Source organism: Petaurus breviceps, unplaced genomic scaffold (genome assembly GCF_028583685.1).
Source record: "Petaurus breviceps papuanus isolate PSGF00001 unplaced genomic scaffold, PetGlider_PUasm1.0 90897, whole genome shotgun sequence".
NCBI classification, from domain to species: Eukaryota; Metazoa; Chordata; class Mammalia; order Diprotodontia; family Petauridae; genus Petaurus; species Petaurus breviceps.
Genome location: NW_027187374.1, coordinates 1,626,133 through 1,651,265, shown reverse-complemented (window position 1 = coordinate 1,651,265; position 25,133 = coordinate 1,626,133). Strand labels below are relative to the sequence as shown.

Genomic DNA, 25,133 nt, shown 5'->3' with positions numbered 1-25,133 from the left:
ACTGGATCTGGAGTCAGGGAGATCCAAGTTCAAATCTGGCCTCAGACACTTAGACTTGCTCTATCTCTCTAGGAGAATAATGCCTGATTTGAACTCAGAATCACCCACAAAATATGCACAAGGTACCCCAAGCTTGGAAATATCTGTTCTCAAGATTGCTATTTGACCTGTGCTTTGAAATGGAAACAGAAGGATGCCAAGAATTGGAGGTCCAGAAACTCTGTTCTCAGATTCACCTGGGCAAGCATAAATCACTTTTTTCTAAATTAGTATTTTTGTTCCTCTTCTTTGGTAAAGACAATACTTTTGTCTTTTCAGTATATATGATACTTTTTGTATTTTCAAAAATACTTTTATTTTTGCTTAATCTACTTGAAGGCAACCCTATTTTCATAGGTTCTCTTCTCCTTCCCCTTAACTCCCACCCCCTTATCCTTTTTTCTAGTTTGAGAATTTTATATAACTTATTAAATCGTTTTATCTAGTTATCTAATATTTCCCTCCTTTCCCCTGCTATGTAGTCAAGTAAAATCTTTTTCACCTTCCCTTCTCCCATTTTCCTGCACCCTTTTCTAAAATGATTTCCTTCCCTCATTCTCTTCTATTCTAGACTTTTAATCTTTGATTCATTGTCCTTACTTATATTTTCAGTATCGGTATTCTTCATAAAATTAAAGCTTTTAATACACCTATTTGGAGCTCCCTCTTCTAAATATCATTGCCTTACAAATTTTGCCCTCCACTTCACCCACCTTCCCCCTTCTCCCCCCCCCCCCCCACTGTGCCTCATTCCTAGAAGTAGCAATTTTTACAGTAGACAGAAAGGACAAAAGCATTGTCCCAGGCTACAAATTTTCTTGTGTCCCCATTGTCTGGTTCATTAATACCTCTTGCTGAGCCCAAGTTTATCCACCTACCATGGTGCATGCTCTCCCACTATTTTGTATGTCAGTTACCCTGGTTTAGAGCCCTAATTTCCTTTTTCTGAAGCATGATGCTATCCAAGGATGCACATGTTTCAGATCTCTCTAAGCACCAAAGCCTTGTTCTTAGCACAGGACCAAATGTTTATTCACTGCTTATATTTATTGAACGGTCCCCTCTCCCACTGGAGAATATTCCTCATGGGAGTATTTTTCAGTGGGACTCTCACAATTGAATTGAGATTTCTCTTTTCCCCATGTTTCAATCCCTCCCTTTGCCACCTCACTGATTCTCCTGCAGGCAAGACTTCTTCTTCCTAAGAAACTATAGGAACTCTTTTCCCTTCATTGTTTATGATTGACTTCATTAGGACACATCACAGATTCCCTTCTATCTTCTTTTTTCTCTCTGTCCTTTTATATGCCCTCCCATCCTGCAGTTTAACCTCACAAAAATCACTGATTCACCTATAAGCTGTGGTGAGGTTTAGTTCATGGTTTCAGACCTGTTCCTCCACCACTTCTAGATAATTTTGCTTCTACCCGTCTCCTTACATACATTTAGAAAGAAATCTCTTAATCATCATTCTGTTAGTGTTTTTTAACATCATGAAAGTCTTTCTAGGTTTATTTTTTTCCATGCAGTTAATTTATTTTGTTACTTATGCCTTTCTTGGTTGCTGTATTTACCTTTCTAATATTTTTGATGTCTTGAGTGTTAGCAAAGCAAGTAGCCACCACAGGTCTGGTTTTCTGTAGGAATTCTTCAAATGCCTCTTAAATTGAACATCCATCCTTTTTTATTGATGATTAGGCTCAGGTTTGTAGGATATGTATATTACCTTGGTTTGCCTCTAAAACACCTTAGCTCTTTGTAATACATCATTCTATTTCTTTTTGGTGGATGTAGAATAGTCTTGTGTTATTCAAATGTTCTTTCCTTGATATCTGAAGGTTTTTCTCTTAGTCACTTACATAATTTATATTGTGTCTATTCTCACAGTTCTTATTTCTCCCTTGAACCACTTGGGAACATCCTTCTACAGTTCCATGCTCTCCTGAGAATCCACAGGATCATCTGTCTCCTTGGTATTGATTTTCTTTTGCAATATTTACTGAGTGATGTGTTTGGGCTGGTATTGGTGATCTGGAGACCATCTTCCTTTCTATTAATAAGATCTTCCTTGCTGGTTTATCTGTCAGGGTTTTTAACTGAACTTTCTTCCTCCTCAGACCTTTGACAATTTCAGTCTTTTTTTCCTCTCAAATTCCTTTCTTGCTCACTTTCTGAGTCCTTCTTTGATGGCAATTGTCAATGCTGTTCAATGAAAGCTGTTTCAGCCTCCTCTCATGAAAGGGAAATCTCTTCATCAGTCACAGTGTGATTCCCAAGGGTCTTCTAGGGGGACAGAACTGGGCTTAGTTAGATACCAGCCCCGTTTCCTTCAGGCCTAGTAGAGTCCCTGCCTCCCAAACAGGTGCCATGACCCAGTTTCCTATTTCTTAGTTTTCTAGCTGACCATTGCCGTAATATAACATGCTACTATCACAGGCTGCTGTCACAAAATAAGTTTACACTTTCCTGTACCTCCATCTCCTCTGTACAATGAGTGGACAGAGTTGAGATCTACCGCTTCTTACCTCAGAGTAGTGGGATAAGGGCAAGTGGGAAGGAGGAGCTGTCCAAAACTGCAGTAGCAACAAGGCAATTGCAAAGTGCAGCCCAAGGTACAAACCTCTAAGTTCTGTTGTGCAGTCTGCCAGAGCATGGGAGCTGGTAGCAAAGAGGCTTCTAAGTGTGTAAGGTGTTAGGAAATAGCCCTCTCTGCTGTTTGAGGTAACAGGTTGTAACCTCATTAGGGTTCTTAGTGTTGTAGACTATGGAGATAGCTGTAATTACTTTACCTCTTGCATATAATTCTTACTTCAGAGAGGTTTGAGAGGTTGTGAGGATTAAAGAAAATGTTTAGTTCATACTAGTGACTCTAAAACTCTATGTCCTGTGCAAATGTGTAGACTGTTGATGTCTGCGGTATTATTATGCTTTTTCACAGTAATTTTCTTAAACAAGTGTGACTCCTGCATCATTTGTATTTTGAAAATTCAGTAGATACTGACCACCACCTAAGCAGATTTAAATTTATAAATGATATTTAACACATGAAAATCCAGACAATAGTTTGGGATATCGGTTTTCAGAATCTATTATGAGCATTTTCCCTTCAACTGTCTTCTCTATAAACACATTATTGTCTTAAACTACATAAAGCTTTGTAAGTAGCAAAATTTTAAAAATGAGGATCACAAAAAGGACATATACATATGATACATTTTTACCCTGTATACAGTGTTATCTCCTTTTTGAATAGCCCGACAGTAAAATTATGGTAGATCAACAATAGCATGAGGAAAAAAAAACCACAAAAGTTAGTTAAAAGATTTAGATTAATGGCGTAGCTTTTCCAAAAATAAATATTTTCATTTACAATTATACAACATTTTTTTTTAGCAATCTTGGTGATAAAAAAAATCATTTGAATTTCCTGGCACTTAGGCAAGCAACATTTGATTGTCACAACTTACAATTTTGAGATGCTAAAAAGAGTATAAGGATCAATGACATTTCTCCATTGCAATAACTGATCCTAGTTCAGTTTAATACAATTTAGTGCATTTCAATGCCACATTCATAATTAACCTACTGATTAGACAAATCTTTCTGCAAGACAAAGAAATTGATAAGTCAGATACGTCAAAAACAAAACAAAATCTGAGTGGATTAGACCTTTACAAGACTGAAGAACATAAACCTGATTTGTGAGGTGTCTGTTTCATCTTGTTCCAATTCCTAATTGACTTTCATTACCCCAAAGTCTCAACCCCAAAGTGTTCAATATTTTCTTCCTACTACCTGAGCAGCTGGTAAAGAATCATACCATTTCTCTTTCCAAATTATGCAGAAAAGTGACCTACTTAATTCTTTCCAACAGATGAAAGTTTATAGTTGTGAAAATTTTATGAAAATAAAAATTCTTACTAATGTAGAATTATGGAGAATCTCTCATGAGGCTTCAAGAACAAAAATGATATATATTCCCACTCTTTTGAGCTTAATATGACAATTTTAACAGATGAAATTGTGACTTATTTCTCATGATATAATCTGCCTATAATTGGAAATCATGTGTCACAGGGCGGGGAACTTCCACATTATGCCTATCCTAGGTCTGAAATGTCATCATCTAAGGGATGGTATGTACATGATGTTACTGGAGAAGAGGCATGTAATACACCCAAATATTTGCCACTGTCATAAAGGTGAAAGAAGGAAATGTAAAATGCTTAATACCTGTTCCTAAGAGCCTTCAAGTCAAGGTCTAGTTCATATAGCAATATTTAGACAAAACTTTGCATACTCTCATTAACACCAATTGGTACATACCAGAGAAAACCTTCCCCTGAAAATGTTTTAGCTATTTTTGGAAATCTACAGACTGGATTTATACACCAGGCTGGATAGTTTGTATGAGGCTGAGCTGGGTTGGAGAGGATAAATTCTGACCTGTCTCAACTAGAAACACGAAAGAGTATTTTTTTTAAAAAAGATTCACTTGTCAATCCCTCAATCTATTTAGCAGTAATATGACCTATGTATAGACTTGTAACATCTCTTATACTTTGGTACTATTATTTAACTTTTCATATATTTATGCCATATCTCCCCAACTAGATTACAAGTACTTTAGAGGAAAGGACCATGTATTTCTTTTTATCTCTTCAAGCATCTAGCAAAGTGCCCAGAACAAAGGAGGGAAGTTCTCATTAAATAAACTGATAGTCATTTAATTTTTTCATTAGCATTGCAAACTTAAGACATTTGGCTTTATTTGTTTTGAGCCTTTCTCAAGGTTATCTCTCAGGAAAAGAGGCTTAAAACAATAGCATTCTCAACCTCATGATAACCCTTTCCTATGGAAACATTCTTCTTTCTGTAACAACTAAGCTATAGTCCCACAAAATTTCTTCATTTGCATATATTGCCTTCAGTTCTTGCTACATGCAGCAACAATAAAAAGAATTATCCAAAGAACTAAGCCAACATTTGTGGATGTCAAGTACCAAGAACAAAAAGAGGTAACCTGGAAAGGCCCTGAAATCCATCTGAGGCAAATCCAAATGGAACAGTCTTCAAACACTAGCACAAGCAAACTAGCACACAGTGATGCTACAGCACCGCTGTGTAAGGAATAACATCCACACACTTCAGCATGGCATAGTGAGGAAAGCACTGGGCTAGGACTTTGAATCTGGTTGTGTTACTGACTTGGCTGTGTGGCTGGGGGTGAGTATTTCACCTTCCTTAGTTTCCTTACCTGTTAAGTCAAGGGCTGGTGAAGATGAAATCTCTGGCGATAACATCGTATTGTGACCTTGTGAAAGTCAGGTGGGGAGAGAAAACTGGAGCAAAGGCAACAGGAAACCTCTGAGATGAGCTAGAGAAAAACAAAGGACAGACTGGGGCTGCGTCCTCTGAGCTGGCATCACAGCAGCTAAACAACATACAAACACTGCTGAGAAGGACTGGTCAATAAGCTCGAGGATGCCAGTCAAGCACCCTAATTGCTTTTGACCTCTCATTAGCCAGATGCCCTGTCTGGCCATCGAAGACGATACAGGCCACAGACATTCAGAGGTGCATTTGTGCTCTGATCATCAAGGAGGATGCCTGGGTCTGCAGCTCAGACGTTTTTCAGATTCAAGTCCTGATTCTTACCTGACACTGTGAGCACAAAACTAGGGGAACTCTGGAGAAGCCCTCCCATACGCTAGGGGTTCTTATCCTTTTGTGTCATAGACCTCTTCTCAGAATAATGTTTTTGTGTATAAAAGATGAAAATAAAATATCATAAAGGAAATGAATTATATTGAAATATAGTAATCAATTATTTTGGACCCTAGGTTAAGAACCTTTGTTCTATACACACAAGTAAAGACCAAATCTTCATAGAAACGCCACCAATAATCTCTGAAGTGTTAGGAGTAGAAATATGAAGAGATCAGGAAAAGGAAAGAAGGAGGGCACTGGAGCTGCCCCATTGCCCTAACAATGATTAACTTTATTTTAAAACTACACAAAATAAACCCTGAAAACCCATGGATGAAAAGTAAAGACTAAAAAAATAGTTCGTGATATTGTTTATTATTGCTTTTAGAGGGCTTGGTAGTCCAATATACAAGCCATGTTTTATTAAATAAGAATAGTCTAAGATATAAAAATCTATGCCCATTGTTTCAATTGTCAGTCCAAGCTCCTAATCTTCATTAAATTCATGTACTGAATCAATGTCAATTTATACATAGTATTTTAATGGAAAAGGGAAAAAACATTTGTCTGGGAAATAAGAAATGTCAATTAAATAGAAAATATACCATGTTGCTTTTTTTTCCTTATGGAATATATTCTGCATGGTTGAACTTTTTATAGTCTTATCTTTTTTCTTTAAAACTTTCCAGATATGACTATTTAGAAGAGTAGAATTAGCAAATGATAATATAAAGATCTTAAATACATTCACACAGAAACAGTGTATCATGAAAAGAAAACCTAAAAAACTAAAAATATCCCTATTTATTCACAGTACTATATTGCCAGTTTAGTTGGGAGGAAAAATAGGCTAAGGTAGAGGAGCACAGAAGAAAAAGAGTTAATTTTCCCCCTTCACCTCAACAAAATATTTGTTGGAAAAAAACCATAGCTTATGAATAAGATTAAAATGTAGTTGGTAAGCAACCTTTACTATGCCTGCCTCCTTCCACTGAAGTTACCAAGAAAATATAAATAGGTTTAATATCTTCTTCATAAAGAAAATATATGACCTTATTATCATCTTCCTAACATACAGCATTGACCAATACATAATTGTTTTACCAGTTTGCTTTAGTTTTTCTCTCTCTCTCTACCTTCTGCTTTCTGAGAAAATTCAATCCATTTTGAATTCTGGTTTGAAAATATCAAAAGAAACACCTTTTTTTTTTCCCTCAGAAGGTGATAGAGAATGTTAAGAATATCTAAGGTGGAACAGGAAAGGTGACTAGAAAATATGAGGAAAAAAAAGATAAATAAAGGCAGGACTGGTAACACAGTGCTTAGCTAGAGAGGAATGGATTAGCTAGAAGAGTGAGATACACTTATTCTGAGATAATCTCTCCCCTGTCGCCCCTATGGGACTTCATATTTTAGGGCTGGGTGGTAAAATAAATACTTCAATGAGGAACAATTGACCTAAAGATCAAAAATTTTTACCTAATGCCACAAGTTATATTAAATACTTTGGAAAAATAATATGATTTGGAATTACACAGAAAAAAGTAAAATATTTCACTATTATCCTTCAATACCAATTAGAACATTAAGGATTATAATTTTTATGCAACTGAGATAAAGGTTTAACTTGGGTTTAGACACGATTTCTTCAATGCTACTAAGCAATCTGTATCTGTTCACTCATAGTGTATTAATCACTATTCTACCTAAATAAAATGAGGGGCTGCCTCCAGAAACATAACATGTCATACTTGTTTGGAGCATGGATGATGGAAAAGAATAAATTTAAAAAGTCGAATTCTTTGCCTTCTACTTTCAGCAATGAATCAAAATCCATCAACATTTTAATTTGTTTTATATGTTAAAAGTAAAAACTTGGGGAAAAAGAAAACAGTCTTCAGTATCTCCATCTACCTATGACAGAAAGAGGCTCATTGGTGATTTAACTACTGAAAGGGCATCCTATAGATTTTATAGAAGGAACAAAGAATGCCTCTGTTGCACATAATGGAAAATCTCTGTAGATGTGCTATTCCTTAGACTTCACAACAGACAGGAAAAGTAAATAAGGTGCTTTATGATGCTTGCTGATTGATGAAGGAAATCCATGCAATGTAGCTGCTACTCCTGGCTACAATGGTAGAGAAAAATGGGATTCTAGTAGTAACAAACTGAGAAATGAGAAAAAGGGCTGCAAAACTACTGAGTAAATAATTCTCTTTTTATAGATATAGTACCCAGGGTTACCTTGCTTCAGAAACACCATTATCTATGGCATAAGTATTTAGAAAATGCATTTCTGCATTTAGAAAATGGGGCAAACATTAGCTCTAGAAAATAAAGGCATTAAACTAAGACAAGTGGAAAGAAAAAAAGATTCTACTCAGTTTCAATCCATCGATATGTGCTTATCACTAGGAGAGATATTTCTTCACAGGTGCTTTCCTAGTACAGAAGCTACCAAGTACAGCCAGAACACCAGAGCAGAAGGGGCCAGGTACTCTCCGTTCCCACGACCCTTTATTCAAAAAACTGTTGATTCATTTAAAGAAGTACTTTCTTTTTTCCTCAGGGGAAAAACTTGTTGAGGATCAAAGGAGGAAGAAAGAGCAGAAAAACTTGCTGGAATGCTACCGCCCCCCCCCCCCTCTTTCTTTTCTTTTTCTTTGAAGAATTACATTAGTTTTAAGAGAAAGCATCCAACAAACTTTCTTCTATAAGCACAGGCTTCTTAAAAAAACACATATTTATGAGATTGGTCATTGGAGAATTCAAATCGCCCCAATGTCACCCTTTCCCATCAACAAAGCAAAATATTACCAGTTTTTTAAGCCCAAATTTTCTTCCAAAGTTTGAATTACACTGAGATCCTTACACTGTGAACACAGGTAGAAAGTTGATGTTCTTCTTCTGTCAATCTTTCCAATTTCTGTACTCTTGGCTCAAGTTTTATTTATTAATATTAGTCACCAGTTAATAAGAAAAAAGATAGTTTCTAAGTGTTTTTTTTTCTGTTGTTTTGTTTTTAATTAAGTTAATTTGATACCACACCATCTGGTTACACATGTTCGATCTGTAGTGATTAATTATTCCTTTTTCTTGAATTCTTGGTTTCCATAACTAGAACCTTTCTCTATTTCAGTTACTCCTATCAGTCTACGGACTCCAAAGGATGCTAAAAAAAAAAAGAAAAAAGAAAATAAATCAGATTACTTTGCCCCATATTGTCAAACACTCATGGACATTTATTGACAAGGCAACAAACTCGTTCATGAGTGACCACAAAGTCATCCCTGGACTTAGGCCAGTAATTTAATTTGATACCTGTTAACAGAATGGAGAGAGCAAAAGGATCGTGACCCTGAAACATATGGCCCGATAGAACTGTCAGACATATCAGTAAATAGTTTTCTGACCAAGTTGAGTAAGATGTCCCCATATATTTCCTTCACTAGCTGCCTGCTCCTCTTTATAGCTGAGAGTGAACTGGATAAAAGTGGAAAAAGATCTGAGAGAGCCACTGAGAAACTGAACAAGTTATTTTATGTACCAGGCTGGTTTATGATATAGGAGAGGCATTAAGACTGATTATCCCAGGGATGCATATCTTTCATCAATTGAACAAATAAGGGAAAATTCAGTATGGGGCTGCTTGATTTCTAGACTATTACTCCAACTCTATTAAGTAAATAGGTTTGAATAGTGGTTTATTTAATGAAACTTTTAAAATAGAAAAATGTAAGTCCACAAGAAACTTACAAACTTCTTTAATTTTTCAAAGTATTTCTATTTAAATACATACACACAGAGACACACACACATCTCATCCTTCACTTTTTAAATGTCTTCATAACAAAAGCTTCAGTCACTATCATGGAATTTCCCCCTCCAATAACAGATTATGACAAGCTTTGAATGGCAAGGTGAAGTCACTTCCAATTAATTATCTTCACATTTGACCCATCTTTTCCTTTTTATTTTTTTTTTTTACCTGCTCCAACAAATCCTAAGAATGTAAGTATCAGAAGGGGTGATCCACTTGCAAAAACACCAAATGCAAAACTGAAGAGAGGAGATAGAAGGATAGTTGCCCATCCGAGGAAATTCAAGAGAGTCCATGGTCTTCTGGTGGGCTTAATCTGCTCCCCTGGAAACACACCTTTCTGTTTGTATATCTCTTGTAAAGCATCCTGCAAGTTAAGAAATAAATAGGGATCTGTTAAAACTCATGCTCTACATATGACAGCACAGCAAAAAGTTGGCAAAGAAAAATGACTCATTCTAAGTGAAGCTCTGATCTTAATAAAATTAGCATTTAAAAAACCCCTATAACACAAATCCCCAAACACTAGTTTGCTCCAATATGACTGGAAGATAAAATGATAAAATCACCTAAACATTAAGAGAAGAAATATAAATGTAAACAACAGAGGCTGTTTTTATAATTATTTCACTATTATAAATATTTACATATTTTGTCATACATTGGGTATGTGAATTTTTTTTAATGCTAAAAAATTTGAGAAGTATATAAAAGGTGGCATCCTGGAATCACTAATATTCAACATGTCACAAGTAGTGAGAGTGAAAAATGCTCACTGTGAATATTTCTTCTGTGGAAATTATATTGTGACTACAAATATTTTTATGGTTTAATATTCACAATGGAATGACTATTCAATCATGAATAAAAATCATATGAAAAAGTCTCCTCCAACCCCCCCCCCCAAATATAAACCACTTTCAACGACATATCTTCATTTCTCCCTGCCTTGGGTAAAGGCAGTCAGCCTCCTTTTCTACTCTTCCCTCCTACTCCCACAATGTTTTAAACATTATTTTATTAATAGTCACAGTAATAACAGCCACCAGCATTTATCAAATGCTTTAAGGCTTGTAAATTGCTTTATAAATATTATATCATTTGATCCCCACCATAACCCTGATAGGTGCTATTATTATCCCTAATTTTACTGATAAGGAAACTGAGGCATACAGCGGTAAAGTGCTTGCTCAGGATCACAGAGAATAAGGATCTAAGGTGAAATTTGAACTTTGGTCTTTAAAAACCTCACCTCTGGGATTTTCAGTGCAGTCCTGCTCTGACTCTCAAATGCCTAACTTATTCCGGAATATTTTAAGCCCTCTTTCTTAGAATAAATAAAAAGTGACTCATCCATATATGATATTAATGCAGGTCAATCTTTGGCATCCATTTCACCCTCTTCAAAGCACCCTAAGGCCCATTACCATCCCACAGTGCCCATACACTCTCTTCCTTTTCTCCATTAACTAAATGGATAACTAAATCTGATCTCAGATTCTTCATTCATAATATGGAAAAATGAGCACTGAATTATAAGTTAAAAGGATATCGGGTCTAGTTCCATCTCTGAAAATAACTACCTGTATGACCTTAGGCAAAGTATTTACCCATCTCTTGGCATCAATTTCTTCATTTGTATAATAGGGAGAGAGATTAAATGACTCCAATGACTTTTCCAACTTGAAGAGTTTTAGTTTGTGATCTATGACTGATTTTGCCGTAATTCTCTCAAAGATATATACATCTAAATAGGGTTTGAAGTCTTAAAACCTGTCACCAAAGCTTATCAGAAGCTTTTCCAGTATAGTAAAACCTGCTACATCCTCTGTAGGCATATTTGTTGAGAATCTAGGGTCACCTCAGTGAGGCATTGGAGAAGCCCTTTTACGGAGACTGGATTATAAATTGGGCTGCTTTAAAATGAGAGTAAGGAATAAAAAGATCAGCCCATGTGCTCCAATGCTATCTACAAACTATTTAGAATAGAATTTATAGGAAGATGTGGATAAGAGCCATACAGGATAAAAAAGGGGAAATGGTTTGTAACATGGAGGGTGTATCCACATGAATGAATGCAAAGACCTTTCAAACTATCACTACTTTTGCAGTACTGTAGTTTCAGACTCTCAAGTTAAAAGGATGAAGTTCTAACAGGGGAAAGGGAAGAATAGAGAGAAATGAATTATTCTTTTAGTTTTTAAAATTAAAAAGGGCTTTCCAAATTCCCCCAAATGACACCAGTTACTTCAGAAGAGCTAATCTTGATGCCATAATAAAGCAGGGTTGAAGACTTGAATCCAAGTTTGGAGTCTAGAACTGCATCCATGATAAATCAGAAGGAGCTATTTGATTATGAAACAGTATTCCTACATTCCTACTGCAGAAAAAAAAACTGCACTTTGCCAAGAAAGAACAACATTTTGATTATTTACCTTTTAAAATTAATCTCTCTCTAGACCAGGGGTGGGGAACCTGTGATCTTAAATTCACATGTGGCCTTCTAAACCCTTAAGTGTGGCCTTCTGACTGAATATGAACTTTAAAGAACTAAAATTTAGATTCAGTCAAAAGGCTGCACTTAAGGACTTAGAAAGCCACATGTGGCCTTAAGGCCACAGGTTTCCCACCCTTGCCCTGGATATTCTCTTTTAAAGATTTTTACTCTAGGAAAAAAAAAATTCTTTACCTTCTCCTGATAAAGTTTATGAAGCCATTTTGCTGCTTCCTTTTCATCCTGTGGGATATCTTCCAGAGGAAATCTCCTGGTTTGTTAGAAAGGTTAAAAACAAAATGAATCTTCCCCACCTACAATTCCTCAAAATGTATGTGTATACTATATAGAACAAAAAGTATTTTTAAAAGTATGGAAGTCAAACAGGGATTTAAATATATGTGTAGGTATGTATACATGGATGTAGATGTCACTGTCTAAAGGCATCTGGTAAGAGGAAATAATTAGTATTAAATTCATTAAGTCCTATTTACAGTTCGACTGTAAAGGATATTTTTTTTAGTAGCATAAGTAGGAACTGGTCTGTTTACTTAAAGATCAAGAGTAATCGGCTGATTGGAAGAAGCTAGGTGATGCGGTGGAGAGAGTGCTGAGCTTGGAGTCAGGAGGATGTGAGTTCAAATCTGGCCTCAGATATTTACTAGCTGTGTAATCCTGCACAAGTCACTTTAACCCTATTTGCCTCAATTTCCTCATCTGTAAAATGAGTTGGAGAATGAAATGGCAAATCACTCCAGTATCTTTGCTAAGAAAACCCCAAACAGGGTCACAAAGAGTTAGACATGACTGAAATGTCTGAACAACAACAACAAACTAATTCACAAAAATTTTGAAGTCTAACAAGTTCTGAGGTGTAGCTAAACAAATTTAACAGTCACCAGCCTCCAAAAAAATGGAAAATTCAAGCATTCGTTTTTCAATTAACCCTAAGAAAGAGGTGAATATGGGTTGCCTCTGGGTTAATTATCAAGCTGAGAGGCCAGGCTTACTTTATAATGTTCACAAGACCTGGATCATGATGGAATCTGAGGATCTGGGGACATTCTGGACATTTTTCTTGGCCAGATCTCCAGATCTATCATCGAGAAAGATGTTCCTTCACCATGTTCCATATGAAAATGGAAAAGTAACTGAGAAATTTGGCCCATAAGAGATAACCCAAAGTACCAGTTTAAAACAGAAGCAGTGTACAGGCACCTGGAAGACCCTTGGCTGTTATTCTTAAAGTGCTTTGTGAGCCTCACAAGTTCAATATGAATGGCAGTTATTATTCCATTCCTTCTTTTCGGATTTCCATCTTGTGTATACCCACTCCCTGATAGAGCTGATAACAGTAAAAAGACAATGAAATCAGAGGAAACTGAAGAGTTTTCTTGACTGTTGACTGATGATAGGGGATGGGGAAGAAATGTTTTCCATTGTCCTGGCAACAAGTGGGTATATTTTCTTCAGAGTTTCTGTGGGTTCCTCACCATTTCTTTCTATCTTTTTGTAACAAAAATAAGACCTTTTCTATTTCTGATAAATTAGCCTAAAGGCTTGGAGGGGTTTCTCGCCCCATTAAGGAGAGCAAAATTAAAGAGTTACTTGGTTTTTCCTACGTGGAAACATGAGCCAAGATCTTATGAGAGGCACCTCCCAGCCAGGTTTGATCCCAGGATACCTTTATGCGATCATAACTCATAGTATCATTCACTTAGGTGATGGAGTGGAATTTATGTCATCTAGTTCAGCTCTTTCATTTTACACATGATAAAACTAAGGGCCAGGTGAAGCAACTTTACCAAGGTCACAGAGGTTACAGTAACAGAGCTGGAATCTGAACTAAGGTCCCCAACTTCAAATCCAGCTAAAGTTTCCAAACTAATTTTTTGAAAAGAGAAATGGGTTTCAAATTAGAAGACCTAGATCAAATCCTGGCTTTGCTACTTATTACTACTGTGTGGCTCTGGGCAGGTAACTTGCCTTCTTTGGCCCTTGGTTCCCTCATCTGTAAAATGAAGGATTTAGGCTAGATCAATCACTTAATCAATAAGAAATTATTATGCACCTGCCATGTACCAGGAACCATGCTAAATATATAAAGACGAAATACATACAAAGGGATACAAAGACAAAAAACAGAACAGTCCCTCAAAGGAACTTAAAATCTAGCTAGGGGAGATACATAATATCCATATACAAAAAAAAGTATAGATAAAAGATGATTTTGAGGGCTAGACACTAGCAGCTGGGGGGCATTAAGAAATGCATCATGTAGAAAGTGGGACTCATATATTAGGCACTGAAGAACCCTAGGGATTCTGAGATATGGAGGTGAGAAGGCAATGCATTTTATAAGATTTTGGGGAGAGTCAGTGCAAAGACACCAAGATAGGAGATAAAATGCCACGAGGAACAGCAAAAAGACAGTTTATCTGGACTGCAATGTACATGGAAAAGAGAAATTGTTGACATCTAAGGTTCATTCTACCTATGACCAAAAGAGGACATTTTACTTTTGTCAAGGACTGTTCAGGGGTCCCCTGAAGACCAAAACAACTTGTCTTTTGGAGTTGCCTTATTTTCCAGGAACAGTGATCCCAGAGCATGCAGAAGGTCCTGAAAGCATCAAAGACAAAGTTCCCCCAGCTGACATAATTTGATGTTTGCATCCCAAACTAGACTCCCTGTGTGTCCCTGGGAGTCAAAACAGGCACCAGTCAGTCTGCACTAAACTGGGAAACTGCTTGTGCAGCTGAGACCCTTGTAGAGGAGCAGACCATCCTATCTTCACAGTCTAACAGTTCCCAAGGGAAAAGAATGAGGATTTTGCCATTGCCTTATTCCTCCCCTTCAGGAAGGGTTTTGTCCTTCTCCCACCTTTACAGAACCTTTCCCCTCCCATGGCACATCCCCTCAGGTGGAGATTTCTAATACCTCTGCCTTCCTTAGTCCTACTGTTATAAAAATGAAAAATTCTGCATGGTTTGTGAACCCTTTGGGTTCCATATGCATGTTCATTTCTCCTGTAATAAACCTAGTTTTCAGGTAAGTTCTGTGAAGTTGTGATTGCTGACACTTTTCAACAGCTTTAATGAAACTAAACAGCTCCAGCAGATGGCAGCTCAGCAGAAAAGTAGCAAACAGAGGTGGTTGGGCCTTTGTGCTGGAACTGCTTCCTCCTGACTCATGTAAGAGTCCATAGAAAATTGCACGTCTTCCTCTAGATGTGGGGATTCATGGCAGAAAATGATTCTAGAACTTAACTTCCTCTTATTATTTACTGTTATAGTGTGTTCCAATTAAATGCTCTGCTACTTGAAAAAAAAAAATAAAGCCTAAACTCAACAATCATGTATTAAGCACTTACTAGTGTCAGGTACTGAGTGCTGGAGATTTGGTGTTGGGAAAGTGAAACTAGTGGCTGAAATGATCATGAATAAATGATCATTTAGGCGGTGTGGGAGCTGCTCACGCTGGACGAGAAGGACCCGCGGTGGCTGTTTGAAGGTATTGGATCATTACTGTGTGTCAGTTTTCTTTGTCATATATACCATAAATAACTAGAAATGGACTGTGTAAGAGAAGATAATGGTTTTGTGACCTTGGAGTTTCCTTTTCTCAAACACAATGAAAACCTGAAAAACCTAAGAATTTCTAATAAAACGTTTTCAAAATAAGCACATTAATGAATCAAAGGACAAAATAAACTATCCATGCTTTAGCTCAAATTTTGTCTTTGCCTATTATAATCAAAGCACAAATAGTAGTAATGTCTGACATTGACCAGGTAATTTCTACAAAAGCCAACTTGAACAGCCAAAGACCAAAATAAATACTTTTAACACTTAATAGCTGGTAATGACTCCACATCCTTTGAACTGGAGTTTCAGAATAAGGTAGGAATTTTATTAATGTAATTCCTGTGGGAAAATCCATCACAAACTCCAGGGGAGGTTAAAAAAAAAAGCAACCCATAATTTATTCTTTTATTTACACAGGGTCATTCCTATAGACTTCTAAACTGTAGCTTTGTCTAGAAGAATGCAGATTTTATCAGTACTACCCCCTAATGTCTAAAATGAATTCTGTGGCAAGTAGGGTCTGTGTGGCCAAGTGAAAAGCAAAAGCACTTGACCAGTAGTTGGTATGATAATAATCTGGTATTCCATTCTAACTGCCACAGGTAAGCATAGATTTAAATTTCATATTTAGGTACACATTACATTATCCATAAATGAAACACTAAATATTCAGCATTAGCAATCACAGTGAATACGTTCTATTTTGTAGAAGTATTCAAGCATTCTTTAGACATTTGGCACATCTAGTGGGCAAAACTTGAATTAATAATAGGAAGTTGAATTAAACAGCATTTTGCTGGAGATGGTGGCTATTCTATAGGCAAAAAGATATATCAGTATCTCTCAGGTAAAAAAAAATTCATAAGCCTATAGAGGTTTAGATTAGCAACAAGTAATGAGAAATCAAGATAATCCATTTTTTAGATAAGGTTATTTTGGTATTTGCATAACCCGTGATTCTGAGTTAAAGGAAACTAAAATGTTTAACGGTCAGTGAGGATTTTAGTGAATTTCAGATAAAGGCCAAAAGGACCTTTCAAATATGGACACCTTACTCTGAAGTCTTGACTATTTGAGTTAGCAAGAGAGATAGAAGGAAATACTGGCAACATGGAAATTCTTATGACTGAACAAAAAATCCACATCTAAGGTTGAGAACCTCTCCTTTTCCTTAAAAATGTGGTAAGAAAAGGGATGGACAAGTCACTGGTGCTGAATTTCACACTCTGTGGTCTATTTAGCAGCTATCTAGAATTATTTAAGGAAATTAAATTCTAAGGTAGAGCATCACTATCAGGCTGTTGTATAATGTTTAATTAAGAGTTTCCAGGAAATCGTATAGCATTATAAAGGCTATTCTGTTTGGTATAAACTGAAGGATTATACTGTAGATTCAAGTCTTTTATGGGTGATGTACTCCACATGTGGTAACCTGGTACAGAGACTAATTTTGGGAATATTAAGGGGAAAAGGGATCAAGGTCCCAAACTGAAATATGAGGAGAGTCCTGGTGGTACAGGGCAATTTAATTAAATAGGCTAAGTCATCATCACCATCATATTATGTACAACCAAAATAAAATCAAGTGTGTCTTAGTCATTAGAGAATTTTTAAGGACAGAATTTTTCTTTCTGTAGTGTAGCCTTTGTCTTATGTTTCTGCCTTCACAGTGTGTGAATACATGAAGTAAATGTTATAAGGGATTGCTTGATTTGAGGCAGGAGAGGAAGTAAACTGAAGTAAGGTAGAAAATTAAGGACCTACAAAGATCCCAGGAAAGAGGGTTGGTTTAATTATGTGAGAGGGATTAGAATATCAAATGGCAGACACATATATAGGGAGAATTTGAAAATTAGGGGCATTTGGGCAGCAGAAAGTACAAGATATGACATGGAGACAGGCTAACTCTCCTTTGAAATGGAGTAGACACACACACCAGCTTTCCAGTGTGATAAATAGAGTGCTGGAGAGATGTTGTACACATCAACATTTTTCTGAGTGACTCTTCTTCAGCCCCTACTTTTCATCTGCATTCAGCCACTAATAAAGTCTTGAAGCTGGTATAAATCTTGACAGCTTGGATAAAGGAGCAGAAACTCTTAAGAGCAATGGAGGAGGGAATGGACGGACAATGTAGTGAGAGGGAAGAATAAAGACCTCCTGATCAGCCTGCAAAGCTGCAGACACTCACGCCCATATCTTGCTCACCTCACGCACATATCTGCTTCATACTTCTTTCCATAAAGGATCCCTAGTAATGATGGATTCTTGTTTCCTCTGAAATTGAGTGTTACATCATAGACTGCTGCAACTGTAGTTGGAAAGAAGGATTGAGTAAATTTGCTGCAGGACAGCTAGCATATTGGCTTTTGCCCTTAAACAAACCTTAAATAACACTATAGAAAAAGTCAAAAGTAAAACAAACAAATCCAAACATTTAATTCACACCCATTCATCATGGGTTTTTTTTTCTTTTTAATTATGATTAAGACTTTTTTCACACAAATTATCTCATGTTAACTCTGATGCCCGACAGGAAGCATGGCAAAGTGAATAGAGAACAAGCACCAGAGTTGGGAAGACCTGGGTGCCTCTCCTGCCTCTGCCACACTGGCTGTGAGATGCTGGGCAGGGCACCTGACCACTTGGCACTCCTGGCATGTCATCTGACGTCTTGCGATTCCTGGCAGGTCATTCTAAGACCTAAGCTGCAGAGAAGGTGCAGACCTGCTTTGGTAGAGGAAGCTCCTGACTGGGAGCTCCCTCTATTAATGTAGTTACCATACCTAACCCCAAGGCCAAAGACTGTCAAAGAAATGGCACTGGTGCTTAGTGATCATCTAGGAAGGGCAAGACTGAAAACCCTGTGTAACCTGATGAAATCAGCCAACAGGAATTTGTCCTTACCTGTTCCCCTGAGACACTGGACTGCAGTAGTGAAGCCTTTGGTTCTGGGCAACAAATGGTATTTGAGTTTGGGTAATCCCTTAGATTCAGCCACTTCCATACTAATTCGATGCTTTGTCTCTGTAAATCGAGTTCCTTCACAATACAAGAGAAACTAGGACAGAGAGTACAAAAATGAAATCCAGTAAATACATCTCAAAAAATAACTTTTCTTACACAGTCTTCCTAATTTTATTTTTAAAACTTATTAGAAACATCTGAATTATTAAAAAACTTAGAAATGTATCTAAAATTATTAGAAAATTATTATTTTATTTTTCTTCTTTCAAAAACTGTTCTTATCCTTTGATCATTGTAGTGCTGGGGATCATGTATTATTGGTCTTATAGATATGCTTTAAATACTTCTATCCAATAATTTCTTCTATTTCAACTCAATTCAATTCAATGATAATCACTGAGTACCTATCATATACAAGGTGCTGAATCTGATACTAAGGATATAAAATGAAAAACAAAGCAGTCCCTACCCTCAAGGAGCTTACATTCTCTTTGGGGTAGGGAGGAGAGGATAGAACATTAACACAAGTAAGCAACACATAAGGTAAAGTGAGGGAGTGAGCACTAACTTGGGATGGGGAAGATCAGGAAAGGTTTTGGGAAGTATGTATCACCTGAGTTTTGCCCTAAAGAAAGTAAAAATTTCTGAGAGACAGAGATGAGGAGAGGGAACACTCAAGGTATGGGGAAATGGCCTGTGCACATGCAGCAGTCTGGCTGGGGGGTACAATTTGTGAAGGAGAGTACCATAAAAAACAGCTGAGGAGTTTGTGTTTCATCCTAAAAGCAACAGGAAGCCCCCAGAGATTTTAGGCAGGGGAGTAGTGGAGTCTGATTTGAGCTTCTGGAAGGTTATTTTGGCAGCTGAGTGTAGAGTGGACTGGAAAGCGCCAAGACCAATTAGGAGGATACTGCAATAGTCTTAAAGACAGTGGATGAACGCCTGCATTACTACAGTAAAATGAAAAGTTTGGATTATGTTGTTTCTAAAAGTTTCTTTTACCTCAAAATTAATGACCCAAGACATGAAACTTCAAGATATGTCTTTGGAAAGGAACTTTTTCCCTAGATTTGTAAGTGGAATAAAAAAGCATTCCACTGGTTAGCAACAGGACCAGACAGAAATGCCATAGTTAAATCCAAGGCTTTAAGAGACATCCAATTCATTTTTTTGACTAGCCATGGTATTTTTACTACATCAAATTGAGTATAGATTACAGATGTCCACAAATGATTCCCTGAAAGTTAGTCAACTTTTAGTCAATCTCATCCCCACCAGACTTTTCAAGAGGGATGCTAAAAATCAGACATGTGAAGTACAGGTGATATGGGTGACCCTTATGTAGAGAGGAAAATTTGTTTTTCCTTTCTAATAATAAAGTCATTAAAAAGAGAAGTTATCTGTGAAGAATAATCTTAGCTGGGCCACTTGGATGGTAATACTGATCAACTATCTTTATGAAGAGATTAAAAAAAAACCCAACTCCACAAAATAAAACACCTTAGTTTATCCATTTTCTTACTGCTAATGCCTCCAGAACTGGGCTGGAAAGAGAAAAAGTTTCAAGAGGAAACACTTTTCCTTTCTAAGGAAGTGGAAAGTTCTTTCCTCCTTCTGTCCTGCCATATGCAGCCCTAAGGTTAGCTCTGTACCAAATTCAGGGCACAAGCTAAGCAGGAAAAGCATGGGCCAAGGATAGTTTGCTGATTTGATACACTAATAGTTGGAAAGCATTACCCAAAGTTATACAAGACCTTTTTCTAAGCAGGGTCTTTAGAAGGTTCTTGTTTAGTTTTTGCTCTTTAAACTTATATCAAAACCTTTAAAGAATATTAAAGGCAATGAATTATTTTTTCACAATTGGAATGAACTTTAATTTTGCTTACCACGAACATGTGATCACCTTTTATGATGTATCTGAAAAGGTACAGTTCACCTTTTCATTTACAATAGGGTTTTTGTATTTGTTGCAGAATAATGAATAACAACCAATTTTATATGACCATGTAATGAAGTTATATTCTTTCCTAAATGAGCTTTTAGGTAACATTTATATATGACTTCTACCACATGTAAAAGCTAAGATTAAAGTTTAACACAAATTATTTTTTAGACCCTCTTTTCTAATTTAAAAATGCCTCCCTCATACCACATCACACCTATCAGATTGACTAACAAAACAGGAAAATGATAAATGTTGGAGAAGCTGTGGAAAAGTTGGAATACTAATTCATTGTTGGTAGAGCTGTGAGCTGATACAATCATTCTGGAAAGCAATTTGGAACTATGCCCAAAGGGCTATAAAAATGTGCATGCCCTTTTACCCAGCAATACTACTTCTAGAGCTATATCCCAAAGAGATCATAAAGATGGGAAAAGGACCCACGTGTACAAAAATTTTATAACAGCTCTTTTTGTGGTGACCAAAAACTGGAAATTGAGAGGATGCCCATCAATTGGGGAATGGCTGAACAAGTTGTAGTATATGAATGTAATGGAATACTATTGTGCTATAAGAAATGATGAACAGGCAGACTTCAGAAAATCCTGGAAAGACATATAAGAACTGATGCTGAGTGAAGGGAGCAAAACCAGGAAAACACTGCTCACTGAAACAGCCACACTGTGCAATGACTGACTTTGATAGACTTAGCCCTTCTCAGCAATGCAAGGACCTAAAGCAATTCCAAAGGGCTCATGATGGAAAATTCCATCCATATCCAGAGAAAGAACTATGGAGTCAGAATGCAGAAAGAAGTAGACTATTTCTTTTTTGGTTTATTTTGTTTTCTTTCTCATGGTTTCTCCACTTGGTTATAATTCTTCTATGCAATATGACTAATGTGAAAGTGTGTTTAATGCGAACGTATATGTAGAGCCCATATCAGACTGCGTGTCATCTTGGAGAAGGAGGGGGAGAAATTTTAAAACTTATGGAAGTGAATGTTTAAAACTAAAAAGAAATAATCTGGGCTCAGATACTTAGCACCACACCCAGAAATAACTGGCCGTGTAACCTTGAACAAGTTACTTAACCCCGATTGCTTAAAAAAAAGAAATAAATTGGAAAAAAAAAAAGTGTCCCCCTCATCTAGCAGCTAGTTGACATGGAACCGTGAACTCTGAAAACACTTACCCACATGTACTCAGGATAGTCAGACAAACGTTTTAATCCTTCAATAACAGTATCCCTGTCTTCTTCCCACTTTCTTTTGCAGAATACAATCTCTAGAAAGTACCATGTCCAGCCAATAAGGGGCACATAAAGCAGTTCTTTCTTAGCCAGGACTTTAGAGCTCTAGAGATAGAAAAGAAGAAAAACATATGCATGAGCAAAGCAAAATAAATAAATTCAAAGTTGAGATCAGGTAGGATTGTCTAGAGTATAGAACACTTGAACTGGAATCAGAAGACCTTTATTCCCATGCTAGTTTCTCTAATGATTTGATCACAATATCAGGCAATAAATCATTTCTTTACGCTTCAGTTTCTTCACCTGCAAAATGAGGACACCACTATACTGGTCTGAATAGACGCCCTTCAGAGCAGACCTGCACAACCTGTGGCCCCAAAGGATTTCCTCTACATACAAAGGATGTTTGCCTCTACATTTTCTGAGGGCCACCCAAAATCCTTTGGCATGCTGCAAGCAGCCTGAGGGCTCTACATGGCCCACAGGTCACAGGTAGTGCAGGCCTGCTTTACAGTAAGAGTTCTTAACCTGGGTCCTGTGAACTTGTTTTTAAAAATATTTTTATAACTGAATTTCAATATAATTGGTTTCCTTTGTAATTCCATGTCTTCGAAAGCTAAGAATCCATTCATAACATGGTTCATCAGCCTGTATATCATGATTGACCATTTGGTGGTTGATGGTAACCTAACTGCTGGCAAGGCAATAAGCTGCCACCATGATGGCAAATGGAAATGGGAGATGTGTAGGTTGACAGAATTGCAAGGAGTAATGGGAGTTGGGGCTAGAGACTGCTATCTACCTCCTTCTCTTGCAGTCAGTCTGCTTCCAAACTTTTCCAAGTTATCACCATCATCAACCAAGTCCATCAGTTCCAGAGTCCCTAACCTGACAGAGTGAACTCAAAACTTTGGAGAAATTAAAAAATGGCTTCTTTCTCATAAAGAGTTTGGGGACCTATGAATTAGACTTCAAGCTTAGAAATAATAGATTTATGTCAAATATCAACTGTGATGTGTAAAAAAGGACAGGGACACAGAAGATACAGATTAAATTCTACTACAATAAACTCCAAGGGACTACAAACATTCTTTTGCCAGTATATCCTTTACCCAGATATCCATCCTCCCAACTTCTCAAAAAGTCTGCCTAACCATAGATGGGGGAACCTTCTACTTTGAGATCAGGACCATTAATAGTAATATGTAATGTCTTTCAACTTCTCCTTTGCACTTCAAAAATGCTATGTTTCTTCAGCCTTTTTTTTTCCCTTTTCTTCCATCTTGGAAAATAAGTGGTTCTTCTCTTTGCCAAAGCTAATTCCTTCACCCATGTCTTTCATTCCATACTTTACTGCTTTGCCCCAAGATGCTGCTTCATCCACGTACCTGGTGAACTACACAGAGGCACCTAGGTTTGGTGCACATAGGTATTGTTTAAAGTAATTAATAGACATGTTTAAATAATTTATTTAATTTATATATTACATATATAATGTGTGTGTGTGTGTGTGTATATATATATATAATCTAAATATTTAAATAATAAAGTAATTAACCCACATGATTCAGACATTTTGTCAAAAAAAGGTCTTTATTAAGCACTTACTATGTCCTAGGCACTGTACTAAGTTCTGAGGATACAAAGGACAAAAATGGTCACTCCCCTCAAGAGGCTCACATTCTAATGTGGAACACAACATGCAAATGACTAGGTATATATAGAAGATATAATACCCAGACAGCCAGGTGACACAATGGATAGAGTGTTGGCTCTGAAGTCAGAAAAACTACTCAAATCTGGCCTCAGACACTTACTAGCTATGTGACCCTGGGAAAGTCATTTAACCCTGCTTGCCTCAGTTTCCCCATCTGTTAAATGAGCTGGAGAAGAAAATGGCAAACCATGTCAATATCTGTTAAGAAAACCATAAATCCTGGCCGTGTAACCTCGAGCAAGTTACTTAACCCCAATTGCTCAGGGGCAGCCAGGTGGCTCAGCGAGTAAGAGCACCGGTTCCAGTGTTGGGACGACCTGGAGATCGAATCCCGGGCTCAGACACTCAGCACCACACCCAGAAATAACTGGCCGTGTAACCTTGAGCAAGTTACTTAACCCCAATTGCTTAAAAAAAAAGAAAAAAAACCATAAATTGGGTCACAAAGAGTTATACATGATTGAACAACAAATACAAGATATATATAGAGTAGACAGAAGGTAATTTCAGAAAGGAAGGAACTAGTAGCTGGAGGAACCAAGAAAGGCCTCCTAAAGAAATGGGCTTTGAGCTGATTTTGAAAGGAAGCCAGGGAACTAAGAGATCAGAGTAAGGAAGGAAAGTATTTCAGTTATGGAGGATAGTCAGTGAAGAGGCTTGGAAATGGGAGATGAACTGCCATCTAAAAGAACAGTAAGGAGAACAGTGAAGCTGGATTGTAGCATATGTGGAGTAAAGTATAAGAAGAATGGAAAAGGTAGGACAGTAAGGCTATGAAGAGTTTTACATGACAAACAGGACTTTATATTTGATCTTGGAGGTAACAGGAAGCCATGACAGTATTGAGTAGGAGAGTGACATGTTCAAACCTACATGTCAAATAAATCACTGGTAGATAAAAGATTGGAGTGGTAAGAGACCTGAAGAAGGAAAACCAATTGGAAGGGTATTGCTATAGTGAGAAGTGAACTGGGACTGGACTAGGGTAGTAGCTGGTGATAGATTCCAATAAACTTTGCCAGAACCTTAAAGGCAGAAAGTGTTTTCTTCTTCTTTTTTTTTTTTTTTTGGTATGTTTCCCCAAGGATTAGCATAGTGCTTTGTGTATAATAGGCTTTTAATAAATACTTGTTAAATTGAATTGAATTTTTTTATTTGTGTACTAAACTACCTTTGGATAAAACTTGGGAGAATGTTTTTTTTTAATGCTTTATTAACTTCTGATTTACATCATCAGCCAGATTTTGAGTTACAAATTTTCTCCCCATTTTTCCCCTTCCCACCACCCCAAAATAGCAGTCCCATAGGATATCCCCTCCTCCAATCTGCTCTCTCCCATATTTTCTCCCATACTCCTTTTGACTTTTCCAGTGGATCTCTATGCCTCAATGCCTGTATATCTTATTTCCCAATTACATGTAAGAAGGTATTAATAATAATAATATATATATTTATATATATATATATATATATATTTGAATATTTGATTTTAAAACTTTCTATTCCAGATTCATTCCCTTCCTTCCTTGTCACCCACCCTTACTGGGAAGATAAGCAGTTCAGTATAGGCTGTACATGTGTGGCTAATGCAAAACAATAACATA

The 25,133-nt window shown here is 36.9% G+C and overlaps 1 protein-coding gene across 1 annotated transcript in view; it reads right to left on the bottom strand.

The window, feature by feature from the left end:
• Nucleotides 1-6,104: 6,104 nt before the first annotated feature.
• The window catches only part of AGPAT3 (1-acylglycerol-3-phosphate O-acyltransferase 3), a 182,162-nt gene continuing 163,133 nt past the window's right edge, over nt 6,105-25,133 (bottom strand). Inside the window, exons 5-10 of the mRNA XM_069074846.1 lie at nt 21,756-21,917; nt 18,560-18,713; nt 17,861-17,963; nt 12,261-12,336; nt 9,740-9,938; nt 6,105-8,923 (exon numbers count right to left, since the gene is read on the bottom strand). Of these exons, the coding sequence (XP_068930947.1) occupies nt 8,835-8,923; nt 9,740-9,938; nt 12,261-12,336; nt 17,861-17,963; nt 18,560-18,713; nt 21,756-21,917 (783 nt within the window). The 3' untranslated portion in view covers nt 6,105-8,834. The remainder of the gene's footprint in view (nt 8,924-9,739; nt 9,939-12,260; nt 12,337-17,860; nt 17,964-18,559; nt 18,714-21,755; nt 21,918-25,133) is intronic.